Source organism: Myxine glutinosa, chromosome 4, assembly GCF_964187855.1.
Source record: "Myxine glutinosa chromosome 4, kmMyxGlut1.1, whole genome shotgun sequence".
In the NCBI taxonomy this organism is placed as follows: Eukaryota; Metazoa; Chordata; class Myxini; order Myxiniformes; family Myxinidae; genus Myxine; species Myxine glutinosa.
The window spans coordinates 97,473,971-97,494,855 of record NC_136264.1 but is presented as its reverse complement, the minus strand read 5'-3'; the positions used below and the strand labels follow the sequence as shown (position 1 = coordinate 97,494,855).

Sequence of the window (20,885 nt, the reverse complement as noted above, 5' to 3'; positions counted from 1 at the left end):
CATGGAAAGAACAGACTTGGGCTTTAAGGCTTTTAAAAATGTGAGAGGTACAGCACTCTATTTCCAAGAGAATAAGAAAAAGCTTTTTGCCATGCTTCGTCAATTGGGGACTCCTCATATCTTTTACACAAATAGTGCAAATGAGCTCAACTGGATAGAACTAATGAAGGCATTTATTAGAAAAGGAACAGAATAAACACGTGGCAACCCAGGAAGTTGAAGGCTTGAGCAAAAAACAGAAGTATATGCTTCTCAAGAAATACCCAGTAGATGTTGTCCACCATTTCGATGCAAGGTTTAGAACACTTTTGCAGGCATTACAGAAACCTAGTAGCTTAGGAAAGTACAAGGTAGTTGACTATTTTTACAGAATTGAATTTCAGCAAAGAGGAAGTGCGCATGCCCATTGTGTGCTCTGGTTGGCTGATGAGGCAGGTAATCCTCCACCAGCTGTTGATGTGAACAGTGAGTCCTCAAAAGAGAGTTTCCTAACCTTCATTGACAGCATAATTAAGACAACAAAGGAAACTAAATCAGACAACGCTGGTATTAATAATCTAATAGCAAAATACCAAACACATAACCATACTTTTACCTGTGAGAAGAAAGGTCAGAAATTAATAACAATAAAAGAGACAGAAGGTCATGGTGCACTAGATGGAAAAGAGAAAGGTGAGGAGCTCCTTTTACCAGTATGTCGCTTTGGTTTCCCCAAATATCCCATAATGAGGACAACAGTGCTCGAGGCATTTTCCAAAGATACACCTGTTGAAAATATAAAGACAGCTAAAGTCAATGCCACCAAGATAAAGAAATACATCTTGAGACAAACATATGGTTCTGAATGTCGCTCAAAGTTCTTCGCCATGAGTTTTCCTGAAACGTTGGATAGGTTAGGCATGCCATATGAGGTCTACCTAGAGGCTCTAAGGTCGACTGTTACCAAAAGAAAGTTGCAAGTTTTTCACAAACGCTCATGCCAAGATGTTTTCATTAATAACTTCAATCCAAGCCTATTAGAAGCAGACAATGCACATATGGACTTTCAAGCTGTGAGTGATCCTTACAGTGTTGCAGAGTATTGCTGTGCATATATACTGAAAGCCGAGACTGGACAAAGCAAGTTGCTTCAAGCAATTGAGGAGCAATCATCTCGAAGTGAAGACTCAAAAGATGTGAAACTTAAGAAGCTGGGGAAGGTACTTGATGATACAAGAGAAGTGTCACTCCAGGAACTCATATACCGTCTTTTTGGATACAAAATGTGTGCCTTCTCAAGGAAACAGAAGTTTATAAACACTGCTCCACCTGCTAAAAGAGACGGCCTGCTAAAAGCAAACATTGAAGATCTTGGTGACAATGACGACATATTCTACCCAAATATCGTGCAATATTATGAAAACAGGCCAGCATCACTTGACAAATTGACCTTGGCAGAGTTCACAAGTGACTATGACATTTATAATCGGGGTAACAAGAAAGACAACAACTTGGACAATATTCCGGAAGATGATAATTCTGATGTTGAGGATGAAAAATGTGAATCGCATGCTGGCATTCTTGTCTTAATGAACAAAATGGGGACACTCAGAAAGCGAAAGAGAAGGGCTATCATAAGATACTTCCTTAGCAGTGTAGGGGAAGTAATTGGGGGAGACTCAAGACTCCAATGACCGGACACAGGTTTTACAAAAGGTCTGGTTTATTAACTGGTTATTCACTTCATTCCAATTACCAAATAATACCGCTTAATTCAATGGACCAGGTTAACTCTTTTCACATGGTCCTTCTCGTTCGGCCGATGTTCCTCCGCCACTCCCGTCGGGCAGAGGGTCTGATGATGAGTCCTCGTCCGTTCTGTCGGTCAGAGCTTCTGCTCTCCAGTCTCCTTGACTCAACGTTTGCTCTCGTTTATATGGGCAAACTGGACTTAATCCCCTGTCCGCTGAACGTTAATCCTTTCTCCGCTAATGCCCCGAGGTCATGCATGCACCAAGTCCTGGCATCAGCTCGCTCCCCTCCTGCTGTGAGTTCCGTTTACCAAACGATAGGGGGGTGCTCCAGCCAGGGGCTGTGACCAGGTGGACAAGAGATTATCATGTTCGGGCACATTCCTGACACTCATTTACGAACTCGTCTTTCACAGAGTTTGCAGGTAAAATGTATCTGCTTCGTTACCAGTGTTAATTAATAAGTTACACTGAGTTACACTTCCACAATTCCCTCATTTTTTTGTTTTTGTTTATATTAACCATTAATCTAAACATCAATATAAGTAAACAATCAATCACTACAAGTAAACATCATTACAAGTATAAGTAAATAATCAATCACTTTGGTAATCAAATTCCCTTGGGCATACACCGTCATCCTGCAAGAATCACAAAACATTTTGTTGGTCATTGACTCCTTCCATATCGTTCAATCTATTGCATTTGCATCACAAATATATTTTCAAAACAACACTTCACCATCACCAAGATACAACAATTTCACTTCATTTTCAAGTTTTGTAAAGCATCTGCACCATCTGGCAAAAACGTTTGCCTCCACACAAATGTTGACTTTGTTTGAAAGGAAGGGCTGATCACTTGTGTTTGAATCCTGGTATGAAACATTTTCTCCTAATGTCTTCATAGCTCCTGCACTACTTCGTGTAGGATTTCGCTGTTGTGGTAACATTGCGGAGTCATAGACTGACCCTGCTCTCCTTGTAGCATTCTTGCCACTTTTTGCTGTAAACCATAGTAATTCCTGAACAAGGCCTTCACCCAGTTGTAGTCGACTTGCCTCCTCCCTCATTGTGAGTGAGCAGCAAGTATTGGTGTGACGTTGATTGGCCAGCAAGATGTGGAACAGGGATGCCGGATGCATCCACAATGATGTTGGGACCATGGTGTTCAGGTCATTCATGGTCCTTACCAGGAGCAACCAGCAGAATCGTGCACAGCTGTTGTGACAAGGGTACAGCCGTTTTTTTGCAGCTCCATGCTGGTTCCCCGGACGTTGGTGAAGTAATAACATATGTCCCCGCATTTCACAGAGGTTGCAGGTAAAATGTCGTTGTCCTGCAACTTCTGATGTGGTGAATGTTCGAAGCCTTCGAACAAGAGTAAGTGATCGCCTTTCTTTCATATGTTGCAGTGTGATCCAGGCAAATGGTCACATAAATTTCCTTGGTGAAGGTAAGCATTCATCTCCAAGTTACACGGGAGAATGTCTTCATCATTCTTTGAGAAAGAGGGTGTATGCCATGATTAACTTCATTTTTTTAGCCACAAATTTTCTTTCTCGAACTTCTTCCCAATTCCGTTAGCAATCCCTCCAAAATGTGATCTCGTCTTATCCTTATGCTCAGTCACATCTGAATCTGCTTTCCACACACACTGAATCAGATAGGGTACATCTTACCATGAAATCAGCATAATCATGTATATCTTCCGACAGTTTCACATTCAACAATTTGTTGTTTTTCCTTAACACAAAAGTTATATTCATTTATATGCGTCACACAAATAATATTCAATCAGGTATGTATTTTATTACTAAACTAAGAATAGCATCCACAATTGCTTTCAGGTTAATATAGTTCAAATATTAACTCATGCAGGTATTTTAGCACTACTCTAAGAAAATAAATTGTATATGATTACAATCACAAACGGGAATACCTAATTCCCAACAACAATTTTTCCAAACCAACAAATTAAGCATAATGTATTATTACCATAATTCCTCTCCACTTTTTCTTTTCCCTCTTTTTTTCCTAACAGTGTGTCACTCGTGGTGATATGAGTTCACTGATATTGTAATTGACACAACTCATAACATTGTCGTTATGCCATTATCTTAATTCTACTGTATTCACTATTCATTTGCAACATCACTTGATTCATTCTTTTAATCTCGGTATTATTCATATCATCATAACAATCTTTCTATTTTAGGTCCATATTTGTTTCTATTCTTATCAATCTCCTACGGTTTATCAATTTGTTCCAAAACACTGCAACCAAAGGTTTTAACCAAAGCTCTACCAAACTATTTCCAATTTGAACTCAAAATGCTAATTAAACAACAATTCAAAGAATTAACTTCAATGGGTCAACAAACTCATTTTATAAACAGATCTAATTTTCCCATCCAATAATTTTCCTTGCCAAATGTCATATTGCAACACTTTAATAAACCTTCGAAAAATGTCTCCCAAATCAATAAATTCCCTTTTTACTTCCCAAATACTCATCTGTAAATTACATATTCAATTACAGTTTCTCCCTATTTGTTCGGCCTAAATGGCCACCGAAGTGGCTGCCAACATGCAGTACCGTTTTTATCTACCAAGCAAGTATTCGTCCACATAAGATCTCTACCAAAATGTTGTTTGTAAAAACAAATCTGGGATTTCTGATTACATGGATGCACACTCTCAGGACATTTCAGGCTGCTTGTTAACAATCCACTACGATAAATTAATTCCTTTACCCACAATCAAATAATTAGTACAAATTGAGGATATTATCCCTATCACATTCATTTATAGATTCATTATGTTGGATCTAAATTTTCTCCCACTGCTGCAAGGAAGAACAATAGCTCTCATAAGTCTTTGTAATATCTCACTTCATTTACCCAGCATCGAAGAATTTATTTACTATCCATTCCCATCTGTTAACCAGTGACTTTGTTTGAACTCCAAAACTTAATTTGATGAATCCCATGTGTACAGCTACCACTTATTGAAACCCATACTTTTGTAGAAAATATCCAAGTAAGTGTTTTTATTTTAAACCCCCTTAACTGTTGCTCATCCATTTCTATGCACCCAGTGAGTACTACTGACACCAGTATGCCAATATAGGTGTGCGAGTTTAACAAATATGTTGCAGGTACACGTGACATCGCGTTCTGAGTATAAATAACGTAACAGCGCATTCATGTCTGCCCCTTGGTTTAAGATTCACAATGCATTCCGTTTTAAAACTCACAATAGTTCAAATCAGCAAGATTTTCTTTACTATTTTCCCATATCATCTATGCCTAATACACATCCATACATACAGCACAATTTATATGCTGATAAAATTCAAGTTTATATATATATATATATATATATATATATATATATATATATATATATATATATATATATATATAAAAATCCGTGAGCAGAGTATTCTGGGAAGTCAGTGTAAGACCTCTCCCAAATTTGGCTAATTTTGTACTCCCTCATTTCTTTTTTACTAGGGCATGCCCGTACTATATATATGCCCGTACTATATATCTATCTAAAATTATATCCCCCCCCTCTATTTACATGAAATGTTTTGGTCCATTCGCAACGCCAAAGCGAACGGCGAACGGCTTGCGAGTACAGTGACAATCCCCCCCCTCTATTTACATGAATGGTTTGGTCCATTCGCATCGACCACAGAACCCCCCCTCTATTTACATGCAATGGTTTGGTCCATTCGCAACGCCAAAGCGAACGGCGAACGGCTAAATCGCCATAGCTCGGTAAGTACTTGTCCGATTAATTTCAAACCTTGAAAAGGCACATCCTCGGGTCCCCAGCAATATACCTGGCAAGTTTCAAGTATATCGGACCGGTAGTTGTCGAGAAATCGTTGTCGCATACATACACACACACATACACACAGAGATTACTGGAATTATAGATAGATGAAGCTCATATCCATAAATAGCTGTTATTCTCATATAAATTCTATCAAAATGGAATCCCCAAATTACTCACAATTTTAATATTAATTAATGGCTGCTCATAACCCAGCACATCAAATCTTTATATTCCATCTCCCTTGACAAAAGAGATAATGTTCATAATCAAATTTTTTATTTTTTTTATTTTACGGATTCTCTGCATATTCAATCCCATCCACATAAAACTATCCATTTCCAGACAGGCACACTGTCGGTGTCAACAATCTTGTAAGATTGATACACAAAACAATAACAAACACGAACATTGACACACAAAAATACACACACACATGCATTATGCGTATTTGTTTGCGTTGGAACTATTATTTACAGATCAAGATGGGTGTCAATTTTATTTCAATTTCATAAAATTTGTCCTTCAATTTTAGAAATGCTAATACACAAATGGACCAAAAAGTTTATTCTTAGAAAACCCCTATGATGTCACATTGAAATTACCCTTTCAGTTCCCACAATAATTTATCCAAATTTGACTACACACCCATTTACATGTCAGTCGACCACTGACTTATCAATCATGCGGAACACTAGTCCGAAATTCCCACCTGATCATGATGTGACCCTTGTCACTTGGTTTCAAAAATTTGCAAAGCAATTGTTCCAACTTTGTAAATTTAAAATTGTGTGCCCAACATAAAAGATCCAATTTCGGCATGTGATCAATTAATTACTAGCTTACAAGCAAAAGAAAAAATGAATAATTCTTGCTCCGAAAACTTTTCAGACCCAAGAATCATCGACAGTTATTCATGTTTGTCCAGTAATCTAATTTGTTGAGGCCAATCGTCATTTGGGATTTGTCACAATGAAGGCCTAATCATTGTCTGAGGTATCGGTCAGCACTGGTACCCTTGATCTTGGTTTACCCTATTAACTTGTCTTCCTTTTGGTATATGGACATCCTCTTTTCCAATGTCCCATCCGTCCACACTTGAAACACCGGTTTCTGTCGTTGTCTGATCTGTGCACCTGTGCACTTGTATTGCTGGGCTGCATCTCTACATCCCTGAGTTGCCACTGCAATCTCTCGTTATCTCCTGAAACACGAAAAAATTCTCTGTACCGTCCTTTTTTGGGGAGACAACTGGAAATCTGATGGGACAACTGTCACTTTCATTCCTAATTTCGAGGGCAGTTGTGCATTTGTCTCCTCCACTGTATCCTGTATCCTTTTTATTTTAAATTCTAGATCCGTTATCCGTTCTTGCTGTTCCCGTTGTCTGGATTCACCATCCCAAAGATGGAATGCAAGCCAGTCTACCGTTAGATTCTGTCTCTTCCTGGCTTTCAATCTTTGTTCCAATCTTTCCAATCGACTTCGCTCAAATGTACCATCTCTTGGAAACTCCTCATCATGTCCCTTTGTCCACAAATACCAATTCTCGACCTGCCTTATAGCTTCGGCACCATAATGGTCGTACATATGATGTGTACAAGTACCTTTTTGTGGAATTTCTGGTTGTCCTTGTGTATTCTTGCAGGCTCCATTTCCCATTCTGCCTTTTATCAAAGTAGCGTTGGATGTGTTGTAGCTTGTTCCAGGTTCCTCTAAAGCTTCACTCGTACCTCCAGGAAGGATCTCTCCACCTGTTCACACGGTGATTTCCAGAGAATCTCCCTCAGCTGTGGCTTTTGCACAATCCAATCTCACAGATCAGTATTTGCAGATGAGCCGGAGGGTCAGTAAGAAATGGGTGAATCCTCAGGTGTCCGCTCTGTTTGACGGGGAAATCACACAATGGTAACCGCACATATATATCTGTATATAAACTCACCACCTTGCTCAATTTTCCCAGGTTGTCTCCACATTGATAATATCTCACAAAGATATCAAAGCTTCTTTCTTGAGACCGCATTTTCATCAATCAAACAATCAATATATTCAATTCAATTTATTCAGTTCAATTTATTCAGTTAAATTTATTCAATTTCAATTAATTCATCAATATTCATCAATAAATCAAATTAATCATTTTGAATGACTCCTTGCATAAGCGGTTTCCCCAATGATGTCAGGACAGGTCCATCCATTGACTGAGATCGACTCTCATCGGTCGTCACCTCTGGTTCGTACCTCATGTCAATTGATGAATCACCGTCCTGTCCTAGGGTCATATCTGACATATTTCCCCATTTTGCCTGGTCTCCACAAATTTTCTTTGCAGCCACTAATAGTCCTTGAGCCAACCGGCCATATTTTGAAGTGAATGCTCCGGCGGGGGGAGTAATTCTCATTATGATTTTCCATTAGACCAATGTCTCAAGTGTCAGAAAAGGTGTGATGGACATCTGAGAACGGTAGCTTAGTGCCCGGATGGACGCCATCTTTGAAACCACCCAGCTCGAAAATGCCCATTTGGTGGGGTACATTGTTGCACGTGTATCTGGACTTCTATACTAGCTATCGATGTGCGGTTGACGACTAAATATACGTCCGATGTGTACCGTCTAAATAAAAAATAATATGAAGCATTTTGTTTTAGATTAATTATTATAAAAATCAATTATCGAAAAAAAATCATATCTTTTTCAATATTTTATTATTAGACTTGTACTTTTTTTAGTGAAACAACACTGGTATGATTTTCCAAATTATGCATTGTGCTACACCGTTTATCTGTCTATAAAAATAACTCAAAAACTAAAACATATCATCCACCACGAGTTTACAACAAATAAATGTAAAGAGGCATAAAATGACTTAGGCCGCCGCTGGCATTATCTATTCTGACGATAACGCAAGTTAGGAATGTCGTACGGAGAGGATTTTAACACCATACGATATCTAATAAGCAGGCGGAAATTGTTACATAGGAAATCTGCACTTTGGTGGCCATCTTGGATTTCAAAATGGCCGCCAATTATATTAATTATTCATTACTAGAGTTTGGAAAGACGTATGGAGCTGATTTTAACACCATACGATGTATATTCCTAATAAGCAAGCGGAGGTATCATTGAACATGTCATGTTTTAGTCAAATAACACCGGTATGATCTTCCAAATTATACATTTTGCTAAACCGTTTATCTGTCTATAAAGATTTTCAGGCAATTTGGCCTGCATTATAATAGAGAACAACATATGCTATACAATATACAGTGCACACAAAGTTAATCATCAGAGTCGCCATCAGAGTCATTGGCATCCTGAGCCACGATAGCATCATCCTGCACCATGTTGGAGCATCCCTGCAGCTTACACACAACAGTGCACTTCAACCCATTCAGTATGCAGGAGCAATCTGACGGTCGACACGTCCTTCTGCATGTGCATGAGATGAGATTCAAGACGACATCTGGAGCTGGTAGACCCGCCATCCATCGGATTGTGAGCGAACCGCCATCATCGAGTTCCCAACCATGTCCTGCTGATGGTGTTGGGACGTCTCGTAGGTTTTCAAGGCTGCGTCGCCAGATAGCCGCCTGATAGTTGGCCCTAAGCGTATGCTGCATCAAGGAGTCTTCACAAGGCGGCAATTGTCCAGATTCGATCTGGCCCTTCTTTGCACAGAACATGTGATAACGGAGCGAATTAACACCGACGATCTTCGTGTTCTTGGCGTACAGCTGACACGTGAAGGCCTGAATGCTATTGAAGACGTCTGTTGGTACATTCCACGAAGATCCCAGATCTGTGAATGCTTGAAGATACAGCTCATTCGCTTGCACAAGCTTCAAAGCCTTTATCTTTCCTTGGCTAGCCAGAGCACTCACAGTGTCACACCCGCTCTATGCATGAAGCCCTGGCAATGCACTGCAAACTCCAGACCCCAATACCGCAGCCAACTTTCCAACGTCGATCATTCTGACTCGAACCTTTGTTCCTCGTCTGATGAAGAGCTGACTATCGATGGTTCTGCTGAGATGAAGACTGATGATCAGAACGTCGGTGTCATCTGCCACTAAGATGATCGTCTTGTAGTGGGTAGCGGCGTGCTTTGCGTGGAGAAACATACGCGTGTCTGCTTCCTCGTGGCTACATTCGAGTGCTTGCACCAACTTCCACCTATCGCGGGTCAGTACCAGACATTTTTCACCACAGGTGACATACAGTGTTCTGTTGCCTAGCTTTTCGCGATTTGTTTCATGTTTCCACGACTCCGCCAGAAACACAACCAGTTTCTCCTTTGTCTGGCTGCAAGCAAGGAGACGCCGCCAGTTCATGATTTTGTGTGCGGGTCTGATCTCGCTGAAACTGATGCCTTCATTTGAACCGCGGTTCACACGCTCAGCTGCTTTGATGGATTCTTCTGTGTATGTGTCAAAGACAACATCAATGCGCTCACTGCCTTGACCAGCGTGAAGCGCTGCAGCAAGGATGCGGTCAGATAGTTCTTCGAACGTGTCGTTCTCGCCATGCATCTTTTGTATGAGAGCCATCGCATCAATTATTGTTGCACTTCGCTTGTCAACGTTCTCGGCTGGTTCCACAAGACCTTCCATGTGTTTCGCAAGTGCAGCTTTGTTCGTTTTTTTCATTGACCCATCAACGTTTGCCAAAGACCATGGTAACGGCCCTAGTGGGTGACAAAGGACAAGTTGCATGTCGAGGTTCCTTGTCTTGGCGATGAGTATCATGGTGGCAAACAGTTGTCTGTCAGCTCTCAGGACGATCTCCTTGTTTGTGCCCTTCACAACTTTCTGCTTGATCTTACCAAAGGTCTTCAAGTTTAGCTTGTTCAATGTGTCATGAAAGCCTGTTCCCTCTTCAAGACGTTTCTGGAAGCTTTGATACGCCGCTTCCCCCTTTTGCAGGGTGTTGAGTAGGTCATTAGAAACGTCCTCCCTCGCAGCCGCTCCGGTAGATATACTGAGAAGACATGACGGATCATCGGCGAATGGATTGGTCCAGTCATTTTCCAGTAGATCACAGATAGCTGTGACGCCAGACTCATCACGTTTGATGCGAGAAGTAGACAAGTCAGGGTGCTTGGCGTGAGATGTGTCGCTGCCATTCACAAGGATAGTTTCTCGTAGTTGCCTCAGTGCAGTAGCCCGATTTTCTGCAGTTAGATAGTATCGTGACACAGCCCCTTGTCGAAGACTAAAACCTCGTGTTCCTCCAGCTGTTTGCGTATCTTTGTTTACTGTTTCTTCTGTTGTCTGATCAACAGCGATTCTGGCAAATGGATTCCCTGGTCTAAGCTGTACGGAGAAGTAGCCTTGATTGAAATGCCTGTACAACTCGGGGCATGTTTCGTGGAGTTGCGTCATCTGTGCATAGTACACTGGTAGATATCTAGCATAGTTCACCTTGTTCATTGCGAAACACCAAGGGATCACTCTTCTGACACAAGCCAAGTGAAGCATCCAGTCGCCTTCTCTATCCGCACGAATCAACCCCAGCAGGGTCTCTACCATATCAATATACATCATCCAGAAGCGAGCCAGGTCTCAATGTTTGGTTCGCAGAAAATGTAGGTATTTCGCGAACATGTCAAAGCTCTGTACACATGAATCATCATCGAGAGCAGCAGCGAGAGTCTCGTGGCAAACATCCTCCTTGATGCTGCGAATTTTGAGGTCAGTGCTTCGAATCTGGGGTTCCTTGTCAGGATGATTGCTTTCTATCCACACCTGGAAGCCCTTCCAAATGATGCGCATTAGTGCCTCGTACATCAACTTGTGGAGTCGCACAGCACGGTTGTATTGCTTGCCTTCCAGAACCCTGTTGATGGAACCTTCAGCGATTACTCCTGACTCAACAGCTACATCCCGAAGGCCTGCATCTCCAAACATTTTCCCAATGCTCGACATGAAGTTACAGATGGTATGGAAGTTCCCCATTGTAGAATAATAATTTTAACTACTGTTCTACTTCAGAAACTTCAGAAACTCGTTTTAGCAAAACCAATGTTTTATTCACTTTTGAGAATTTGTTGTATACTAAGCCGAGATCTTTAATGAGTCTTTGTTCCAGAGTTTGTTGAAGCTCGGTCGGTCTCGGTTGAAGCTCGGTCTGTAGGTCTTTTGAAGCTCGTTCAGTTGTTGACCAGTCTCCAGTTGGTTGATCAGTTCAACTGGTCTTCAGTTTTCACTCCTCTTCAGTTCACTCTCCCAGTCCACTCTCCTCCCTGCTCGCAACTTTCTCCTGGTTTTAAAGCCCCAAACTCCTTTGATGTTGCAGAGCATGCAGGGTGTTCCTTATCCAAAACCTTATTTGGCTCTCTCGGCCAGCAAATACTTATTTCTGTTTCAAGAGGTCAAATACTCTGACCTGCTGAAGGAGAATTTGCAGCGTATGCGCAGTGCCCTGAACATAGGCTATTAATGATCGACAGGTGGCGGTCCAAGAGCGTTACACATTCTTGTCTGAAATTAACTCTCCTGACCACATGTTAATGCTAGCTCTATGCTCTTTTGCTCATTCGTAAAGTAAAACATAATTCCACTTTAAACAAGATTACATTGATATATATTCTAGCAATATTGTCAATATGAATATTTAATCCCCAACAATCCCCAGTTTTTTCTTTTATGTTTATATTAACCATTAATCTAAACATTACCACATTAAATATTCAAACCACTAATCTTGTAATTCAATTTCCTAAGGCATACACCGTCATTCTGGAAGAATTTTGATCACAATACATTTCCTTGTTCATTGACTCTTTCTATGTTGATAATTCAATTCAACTCATTTGCATAAAGATCACAAAACATTTCACCTTCACCAAAACGCAATAATTTCAGTTCATCAAAATAATGAAGCATCTGCAACATTTGGCAAAATATTTGCCTTTAATCAAATATTGACTTTCTTTGTTTGAAAAAAGGGGCGGATCACTTGTGTTTGGAATTTCAGCATAAAACATTTTCTCCTGTTGTCTTCATCACACCTTCACTATTTGCATAGGATTTTCTGCTGTTGTGATAACTGGGCAGAGTCAAAGACTGACCCTGCTCTCCATGCAGCATCCTTGCCACTCTTGCTGTGAGCCATAGTAGATTTGAACAAGGCCTCCATCCAGTTGTAGTTGACTTGCCTCCTCACTAATCGTGAGCATGGAGCAAGTATTGATGTGATGTTGATTTGTCAACAAGATGTGGAGCAGGGATGCCGGATGCATCCGCAATGATGATGTTGGGACCATGGTACTCAGTTGTCCATGGTCCATACCAGGAGCACACAGCAGAATCGTGCACAGCTGTTGTGAAGGAAAAGGCAGTCGTTCGCTTGCAGCTCCATGCTGGCTCCCCGGAAGTTGGTGAAGTAATGACACACGTCACCGTATCCCGTAAACGTTGCAGGTAAAATATCGTCGTCCTGCAATTGCTGATGTGATGACTGTTCGAGGTATTTGAACACAAGTAAGTGATCGCCCTTTTCCATATGTTGCAGTGTGACCCAGACAAATGGTCACATAATTTTCCCTTGGTGAAGGTAAACATCCATCTTCCAAAGGAGCATTTCTTCATCATTCTTTGAGAAAGAGGGTGTATGCCAAGATTAACTTCATTTTCACAAATTTTCCTTTTTCAAACTTCTTCCCAGATGTCGTTATCACTCCATTTGGGATGTGGTCTTGTCTTTCCTTTACTTAGCCACATTTATATCTGCTCTCCACACAGATTGAATCAGATGGGGTACATTGTAACATGAAATCACTATATTTTATAACAACTTCACACGAATAATATTCAACTCAGACATGTGTTTTACACTACTAAAACTAAGAATAGCATCCACAATTGCTTTCAGGTTCATATAATTCAAAAATTAAACACATGCAGGTGTTGTAACTCAACTCAAAGAAAATAAATGCATTAATAATGATTATATGATTTAAATCACAAACAGGAATATCTAATTCCCAACAATTCTTGCAAACAAGCAAACTATGCCTAATGTGTTATTAGCATAGTCCTCCCCGCTTTTTTTTTTTCTTTAACAGTGTTACTTGTGGTGATATGAGTTCATCGATCGTGTAAAACGGACATAGTGCACAACAAGTTGTTATGCCCTCATTTATGTCAATGACATTCAACATTATATACCAAACTAACAAACTTCTTAAAATGTGACTAAAGAAAAATCCCTTAATATGTAACATAAATCTGATTATTTGCCTTATTCTGATGCCCCTATTTCCCGGGGTCCATATTTATTTCTATTGTTATCAACTTCCTATGATCTGTGAATTCGTTCCAAAATACCACAACCATAGGTTTTAACAAAGCTCTACCAAACTATTTCCAATGTGAACTCAAAATACTAGTAAAACAATCAATTTCAAAGAATTAACTTCAAAGGGTCAGCAAATTCATTCTATAACCAGATCTAATTTTCCCATCCAATAGTTTGCCTTGACACATGTCATATTATAACATTTTAATAAACCTTCAGAAATGTTTCCCATCGCAACAACTTCCCTTTTACAAATAGCCATGTGTAAATTACGTATTGAACGACAATTTTCTCTCAATGTGTTTGGCCTAAATGGCCGCAAAAGTGGCTGCCAACATGCAGTACCTTTTTTATCTACCAAGTAAGTGCTCGTCGACATAAGACCTCTACCAAATGTTGTTTGTAAAAACAAATCTGGGATTTCTAATTACATGGATGCACACTCTCAGGACATTGCAGGCTGCTGTTATCAATCCATTACGATAAAATAATTCCTTTACCCACAATCAAATAAGTAACACAAATTGAGGATATTATCCCTATCACATTCATTTATAGATTCATTTGGTTCTAATTCACTCTTTTCCCACTGCTATAAGGAAGAACAGTAGCTCTTATAAGTCTTTGTAATATCTCATTAAATTTACCCAGCATTGAAGAATTTATTTACTATCCATTTCCCTTCTGTTTACCAGTAACTTTGTTTAAACTGCATAACTTAATTTGATAAATCCCATGTGTACAGCTACCACTCATTGAAACCCCTACTTTTGTAGAAAATATCCAAATACGTGGTTGTATACTCCCTTAAAAGTTGTTCCTCCATTTCTATGCAACTTAGTGAATACTACTGTCACCAGTATGCCAATATAGGTGTGGCAGAGTAACAAAATATGTTGCAGGTACACGTAACATCGTGTTCTGAGTGTAAAAAACATAACAGCGCGTTCACGTCTGCCCCTTGGTTTTAAGATTCACAATGCATTTCGTTTTAAAACTCACAAGTTCAATTCAACAAAACTTTCTTTACTATCTGCCCATATCGTCTATGCCTAAGACACATCCATACATACAGCACAATTTATATGCTGATAAAGGTCAAGTTTATATATGTAAAAATCCATGAGCAGAGTACTCTGGAAAGTCAATGTAAGACCACTTCCAAATTTGGCTAATTTTGTACTCATTTTGTTTATGAAGCTCCTATCCATAAATAGCTGTTATTCTCATATAAATTCTATCAAAAATGGAATCCCAAAATTACTCACAATTTTACCATTAATTAATGGCTGCTCATAACCTAGCACATCAAATCTGTATATTTCATCGCCCTTGACAAAAGAGATAATGTTCATAATCAAATTATATTCCTATTTTATTTTACGAATTTTCTGGATATTCTAGTAAGATTGACACACAAAACCAAAAAAAAAACACAAACATTGACGCACAAACATACACAAACCCAAGCATTATGTATATTTGTTTGCATTTGAACCATCATTAACAGATCAAGATGGGTGTCAATTGCATTTCAATTTCGTAAAATTTATCCTTTAATTTTAGAAACGCTAATACACAAATAGACAAAAAGTTTATTTGTTTTTAGAAAACCCCTATAATGTCACATTGAAATTACCCTTTTTTTGGTCCCACAATAATTTATCCCAATTTGACAATACATCTATTTACATGTCAGTCAACCACTGACCTATCAGCATGCAAAAAAATAGTCCAAAATGCCCACCTGCTGATCATGTGATGCTCGTCACTTGGTTCCCAAAAAATTTTGCAAAGCAATGTTCCACACTTTGGTAATTGTTTTGTTGTAAAAAATTGTTTCACCCAAAATACTCCCTAAAACGCCATCTATAATTGGCAAATATGAGGCTTCCAGAATGAACTCTAATTCTGGATCTTTTAATTCATGTTCCAAAAAAATCCAATTTTGGCATTTAATCAATTAATTATTAATTCGCTAATAAGCAAAAGTAAAATTCATTCTTGCTCCGAAAAAAATTTTGAGACAAGAAGCAGGAACAATTATTCATGTTGGTCTGTTGGCATTTGATCTGTTGAGGCCTGTCGTCATTTGGGATCTGCAGCAATGAAAGCCTAAACGTTATCTGAGGTACCAGTAAGCACTGGTACCCTTGATCCTGGTTTTTTCTATGAACTAGTCTTCCTATTTGAATATGGACAACGTCGTTTCCAGTGTCCCATATTTCCACACTTGTAACATCGATGTCTGTCATTGGCTGGTTTGTCCACCTGTTCACTTGTATTTCTAGGCTGCATCTCCAGATCCCTGAGTTGCCACTGCAATCTCTGGTTCTCTCCTGAAACACGAAAAAATTCTCTGTACCGTCCTTTTTGGGGAGACAAATGGGAATCAGATGGGACAACTGTCACTTTTATTCCTATGTTCGAGGGCAGTTGTGCATTTATGTCCTCCAATGTATCCTGCATCGTTTTTATTTTAAGTTCTAGGTCCAATATACGTCCTTGCTGTGCCCTATTCCTGGATTCCATATCCCAATAATGGAATGCAAGCCAGTCTACTGTTAAATTATGTTGCTTCCTGGCTTTCAATTCTTGTCCTAATCTCTCCAATCGATTTCGCTCAAATGTACCATCTCTTGGAAACTCCTTATCATGTCCCTTTGTCCACAAATACCAATTTTCAACCTCACTAATAGCCTCTTCACCATATCGGTCGTACATATAATATGCACAAGTACCTTTTTTTGGAATATCTGGTTGTCCTTGTGTATTCTTACAAGCTGCATTCCCCATTCTGGCTGTATATGAATAACACTCAGTATTTACTCAATGTACCAGATAACTACCAAGACTACACTTTAAATTACACTTGTACCCCCTGTCAATTTCCTAGCTTATGTCCTATAAGCTCGACTCCGTAATCGTCCAGGAAGTGTCTCTCCACCTTTGCAATTGATGACTTCAAGTGACTGCCAGAGAGTCTCCCTGTTCTGTGGCTTTTCCCACACCCCAATCTCACTGATCAGTGTTGCAGATGAGTCTGGATCAGTAAGTCCTGTTAAGGGGGGGTCAAACAAAAATAACCACATAATATAACAAATAACCACTAGACTCACCACCTCGCTCATCGTCCCAGGTTGTCTGCACATTGATGTTTTGCAAATGTCTCAAAGCTTCGTTCTTGAGACCGCACTTTTTATTCATCCATCAATTGACTTGTTTAAATTAAATTTAAATAAAATCAGATCAGATTAAATTAATCAGATCAAAATCAATCAGATCAATCGGGTCAGAATCAGAATCAATTCAAATATGCAATTTCAATCAATTCATCAACATTTATCAATAAAATCCTAATAATAATACATAATAAAATATCATAAATGATAATATCAAAATTCAAATATCAAAATAGCAAAATTCACATTTATCAGTCTGATAACCCTATATCTAAGCCTGTACCCAATGTTGGCAAAACAGTTCCGTCTACTGACGGGGAAATATGATCGCCGGTCCATGGTCACCGTTTGACCCATATCTGCCGTCAGTTGACAAATCACCGTTCCGCCTCTGGATCATATCTGACATATTTTTTCAATCCTGTGTGGTCATCATATCACAAATTAAAGTTTAACAACCACTGAAGGCAACTCAACCCTTCATTTGTGAGACAATCAACCAAATTGATCCGACCGATATGAACCAGTTCATTGGGCAATGTCGCACATGTCACACGTGTCACATGTCACACGTCATGTGATGTCACATGTCATGTCATGTGTCACCCACCATGTCTCACTTTGAAAGACACTCAAAGTTCTTGACAATTAAAATGGTGTAAGATTCCTGAAATGTGTACCAATGAATGACAATTCATAATATTTATCAATGGAATCCAATCATACCGAAATTTCGACACTCCAATAAACTTTGTAACTTGTAATACATCATTAATCCTGCAGGGCTATAAAGCTATCCTTAAAGTCCATGCAATCGATTTACATCAAAACCCAATGATGACATGCCTGATAATCATAGCAATTTTCATGATTGTAAAATCATGACCATTGTAAATCATTGTAATTATAAATTGTAAATATAAATTTACCATAATTGTACAAAATTTGAGAATGAACATCAATAATAATCAGCATATGACAATCATGATGACAATGATGAATCTCATCAACAATGAGAGAAAACAATGAGAATGAGAAACAATGAGAGAAATGAGAAAACAATGAGAACTATGAAAGGTGAAAACAGGTAAAAGAAGAAGCAAAAGAGGAGGAAAGGAGAAGGAAAGGGGGGAGGAAAAGGGTGGGGAAGGGAGGAGGAGAAGTGGCAGAATGCCAAGGGAGGAATGAGGAATTAATACTATGCGAAATACGACACTCATTGTATTTTAACCTAAAGATAGCTGTGTATCATTGGCCGCACTCATGACTCCCTTACAAGGCTGTGAGATTATATGGTAAATACTGTCTCCCTCTCGAACTTCTGTGCGAGCCATTACACTCATCTGTGTATTTTTTTTTAACCATTTCAACTGTGTCGTACCATGGCACTCATCACTTTAACACTATGGGGCCATATTCTTTAGGGAGAGGGAAAAAAATTTTTAAAAATGAGAATGAAGAACACATACCCACACACACAAAAACACATAAAGCCACATAATGAGGTGATATGCTAAATCAACATGGGATCCAATGGGATATGGGATCAACAATCCTTTACATGCCTCATACAATCAGTAATATAACATGATTTGGAGGGGATGGATAATGGTAGAATGAAGTTAGGGTTAAGATTGGGTTGGGGTCAACAAATTCATGTACATGTAAATTCATTCATGTATAAACAGATCACAATATATTTCATCATTGGTTTCCCTCCATTTAATTGACTTGGCAAATGTCATAGGATCTTATATCAATAAATTCCCTTTTTAAAATCTTAAAAGACAGATGAAATATAAAATGATCAAAGGTACATTGGATGGTTCTATTTTTTAGAGATTACGGATCACAGTAGCATGGGATTGGCTCACATTAAATTTCATCTTGATTGAAGGATTTTTAGCTGTGGTCCAAGATGGCCGCCGCCATAAAAATCCTAAAAATATATATATATTTTTTCTAATCAGGATGTAAAGAGGTTACATTTAAAAAATCGCTTCTGATTCCATAGATAAGTGGACACAACACCAAACGGTTACCATGGGCAACCTGCCTGCACGCATTCCAGTGGCAGGGTCAGTGTGTGCAAATCTTACGGGACCCAGGACACAACACCAAACGGTTACCATGGGCAACCTGCCTGCACGCATTCCAGTGGCAGGGTCAGTGTGGAAAAGAATGCCTATTTTTGGACTGTCTGTCGACTCGTGCAGACAAATTGGCTAAATGCTAAACAATGCTAAATACTAAACTCACTTTTTGGTACCACACTGGAAATGCATGTTTGAAAATCGAATCCAGCCGATTTTACCATTATTTGGCTTACTGTACAGCTGCTGTATAAAATCGCTTTAATCGCTTTTAAAAAATCGCTTGAAAAATCGCTTTTTACAAAAACCGCGAATATGATTATAAATCAAATAGTGTCCATTCTGCAATCTGCTCGTCTGTGGTCACAACCCAAGCAGGATCTCAACCATTATTTTAACGGGAAAATCGACACACTTATAAGTCATTTAATCACGAAAACGAGCAGAGATTTGAATGCAGACCATTGCTGGAAATTATTTTAAAGATATTTACAAAATTGACGTTCTATTTCATGAATTCATGACATTCATGAAATGAGCAAGAAATATACAAAATCCATATTTCAGTTGTACATGACAAGACGAATGCAGCACCTGTTGGCTAACGCCCGGGGTTCGTTAGTGGCTCTTTGCAATCGTCTCATTAAACTCGTAAAATGTACCGAAAAAAAATTCAAATTACAGAAAAAACAAAAAAATAATTGATTATTAATTTTTAAAAAATTTTTTATCGTCATGACTTCTGAAATTTTAAAACAAATCCTTCATGAAAGCACAGCACCTTTTCGAAAGACACCAAGCTTTAGTGGATATTTGTGACAGTTCATGGCACCATCCCTCAAAAATGCATATACATAAATTTTGGAAGAAAAAAATTGGCATGATTTCTGAAACCTGTTAAAGGCCTCGTGTTTTTTCCTTCCACACATCAACAAACGTACACAAAACTCAAACACTGAACTATTTTCACAGATTAACATCAGACTACACAGATAACAAACAAAAGCTTACCTGGGCAGTTGAGTCCCCAACGGGCCACCAATTGTAGAATAATAATTTTAACTACTGTTCTACTTCAGAAACTTCAGAAACTCGTTTTAGCAAAATCAATGTTTTATTCACTTTTGAGAATTTGTTGTATACTAAGCCGAGATCTTTAATGAGTCTTTGTTCCAGAGTTTGTTGAAGCTCGGTCGGTCTCGGTTGAAGCTCGGTCTGTAGGTCTTTTGAAGCTCGTTCAGTTGTTGACCAGTCTCCAGTTGGTTGATCAGTTCAACTGGTCTTCAGTTTTCACTCCTCTTCAGTTCACTCTCCCAGTCCACTCTCCTCCCTGCTCGCAACTTTCTCCTGGTTTTAAAGCCCCAAACTCCTTTGATGTTGCAGAGCATGCAGGGTGTTCCTTATCCAAAACCTTATTTGGCTCTCTCGGCCAGCAAATACTTATTTCTGTTTCAAGAGGTCAAATACTCTGACCTGCTGAAGGAGAATTTGCAGCGTATGCGCAGTGCCCTGAACATAGGCTATTAATGATCGACAGGTGGCGGTCCAAGAGCGTTACACATTCTTGTCTGAAATTAACTCTCCTGACCACATGTTAATGCTAGCTCTATGCTCTTTTGCTCATTCGTAAAGTAAAACATAATTCCACTTTAAACAAGATTACATTGATATATATTCTAGCAATATTGTCAATATGAATATTTAATCCCGAATTTTGAGGTCAGTGCTTCGAATC

At 39.1% G+C, this 20,885-nt stretch overlaps 1 protein-coding gene across 1 annotated transcript; it reads right to left on the bottom strand.

Annotated features, from left to right (window-relative positions):
- Positions 1-12,009: 12,009 nt before the first annotated feature.
- LOC144891785 (uncharacterized) lies at positions 12,010-16,922 on the bottom strand. Its single transcript, XM_078776198.1, has 2 exons — positions 16,823-16,922; positions 12,010-13,304 (listed from the first exon to the last, which is right to left on the bottom strand). The coding sequence occupies exon 2, from the start codon at positions 13,167-13,169 to the stop codon at positions 12,741-12,743; it is 429 nt and encodes a 142-aa protein (XP_078632324.1). The 5' UTR covers positions 13,170-13,304; positions 16,823-16,922; the 3' UTR covers positions 12,010-12,740.
- Between the last annotated feature and the right edge of the window lie 3,963 nt (positions 16,923-20,885).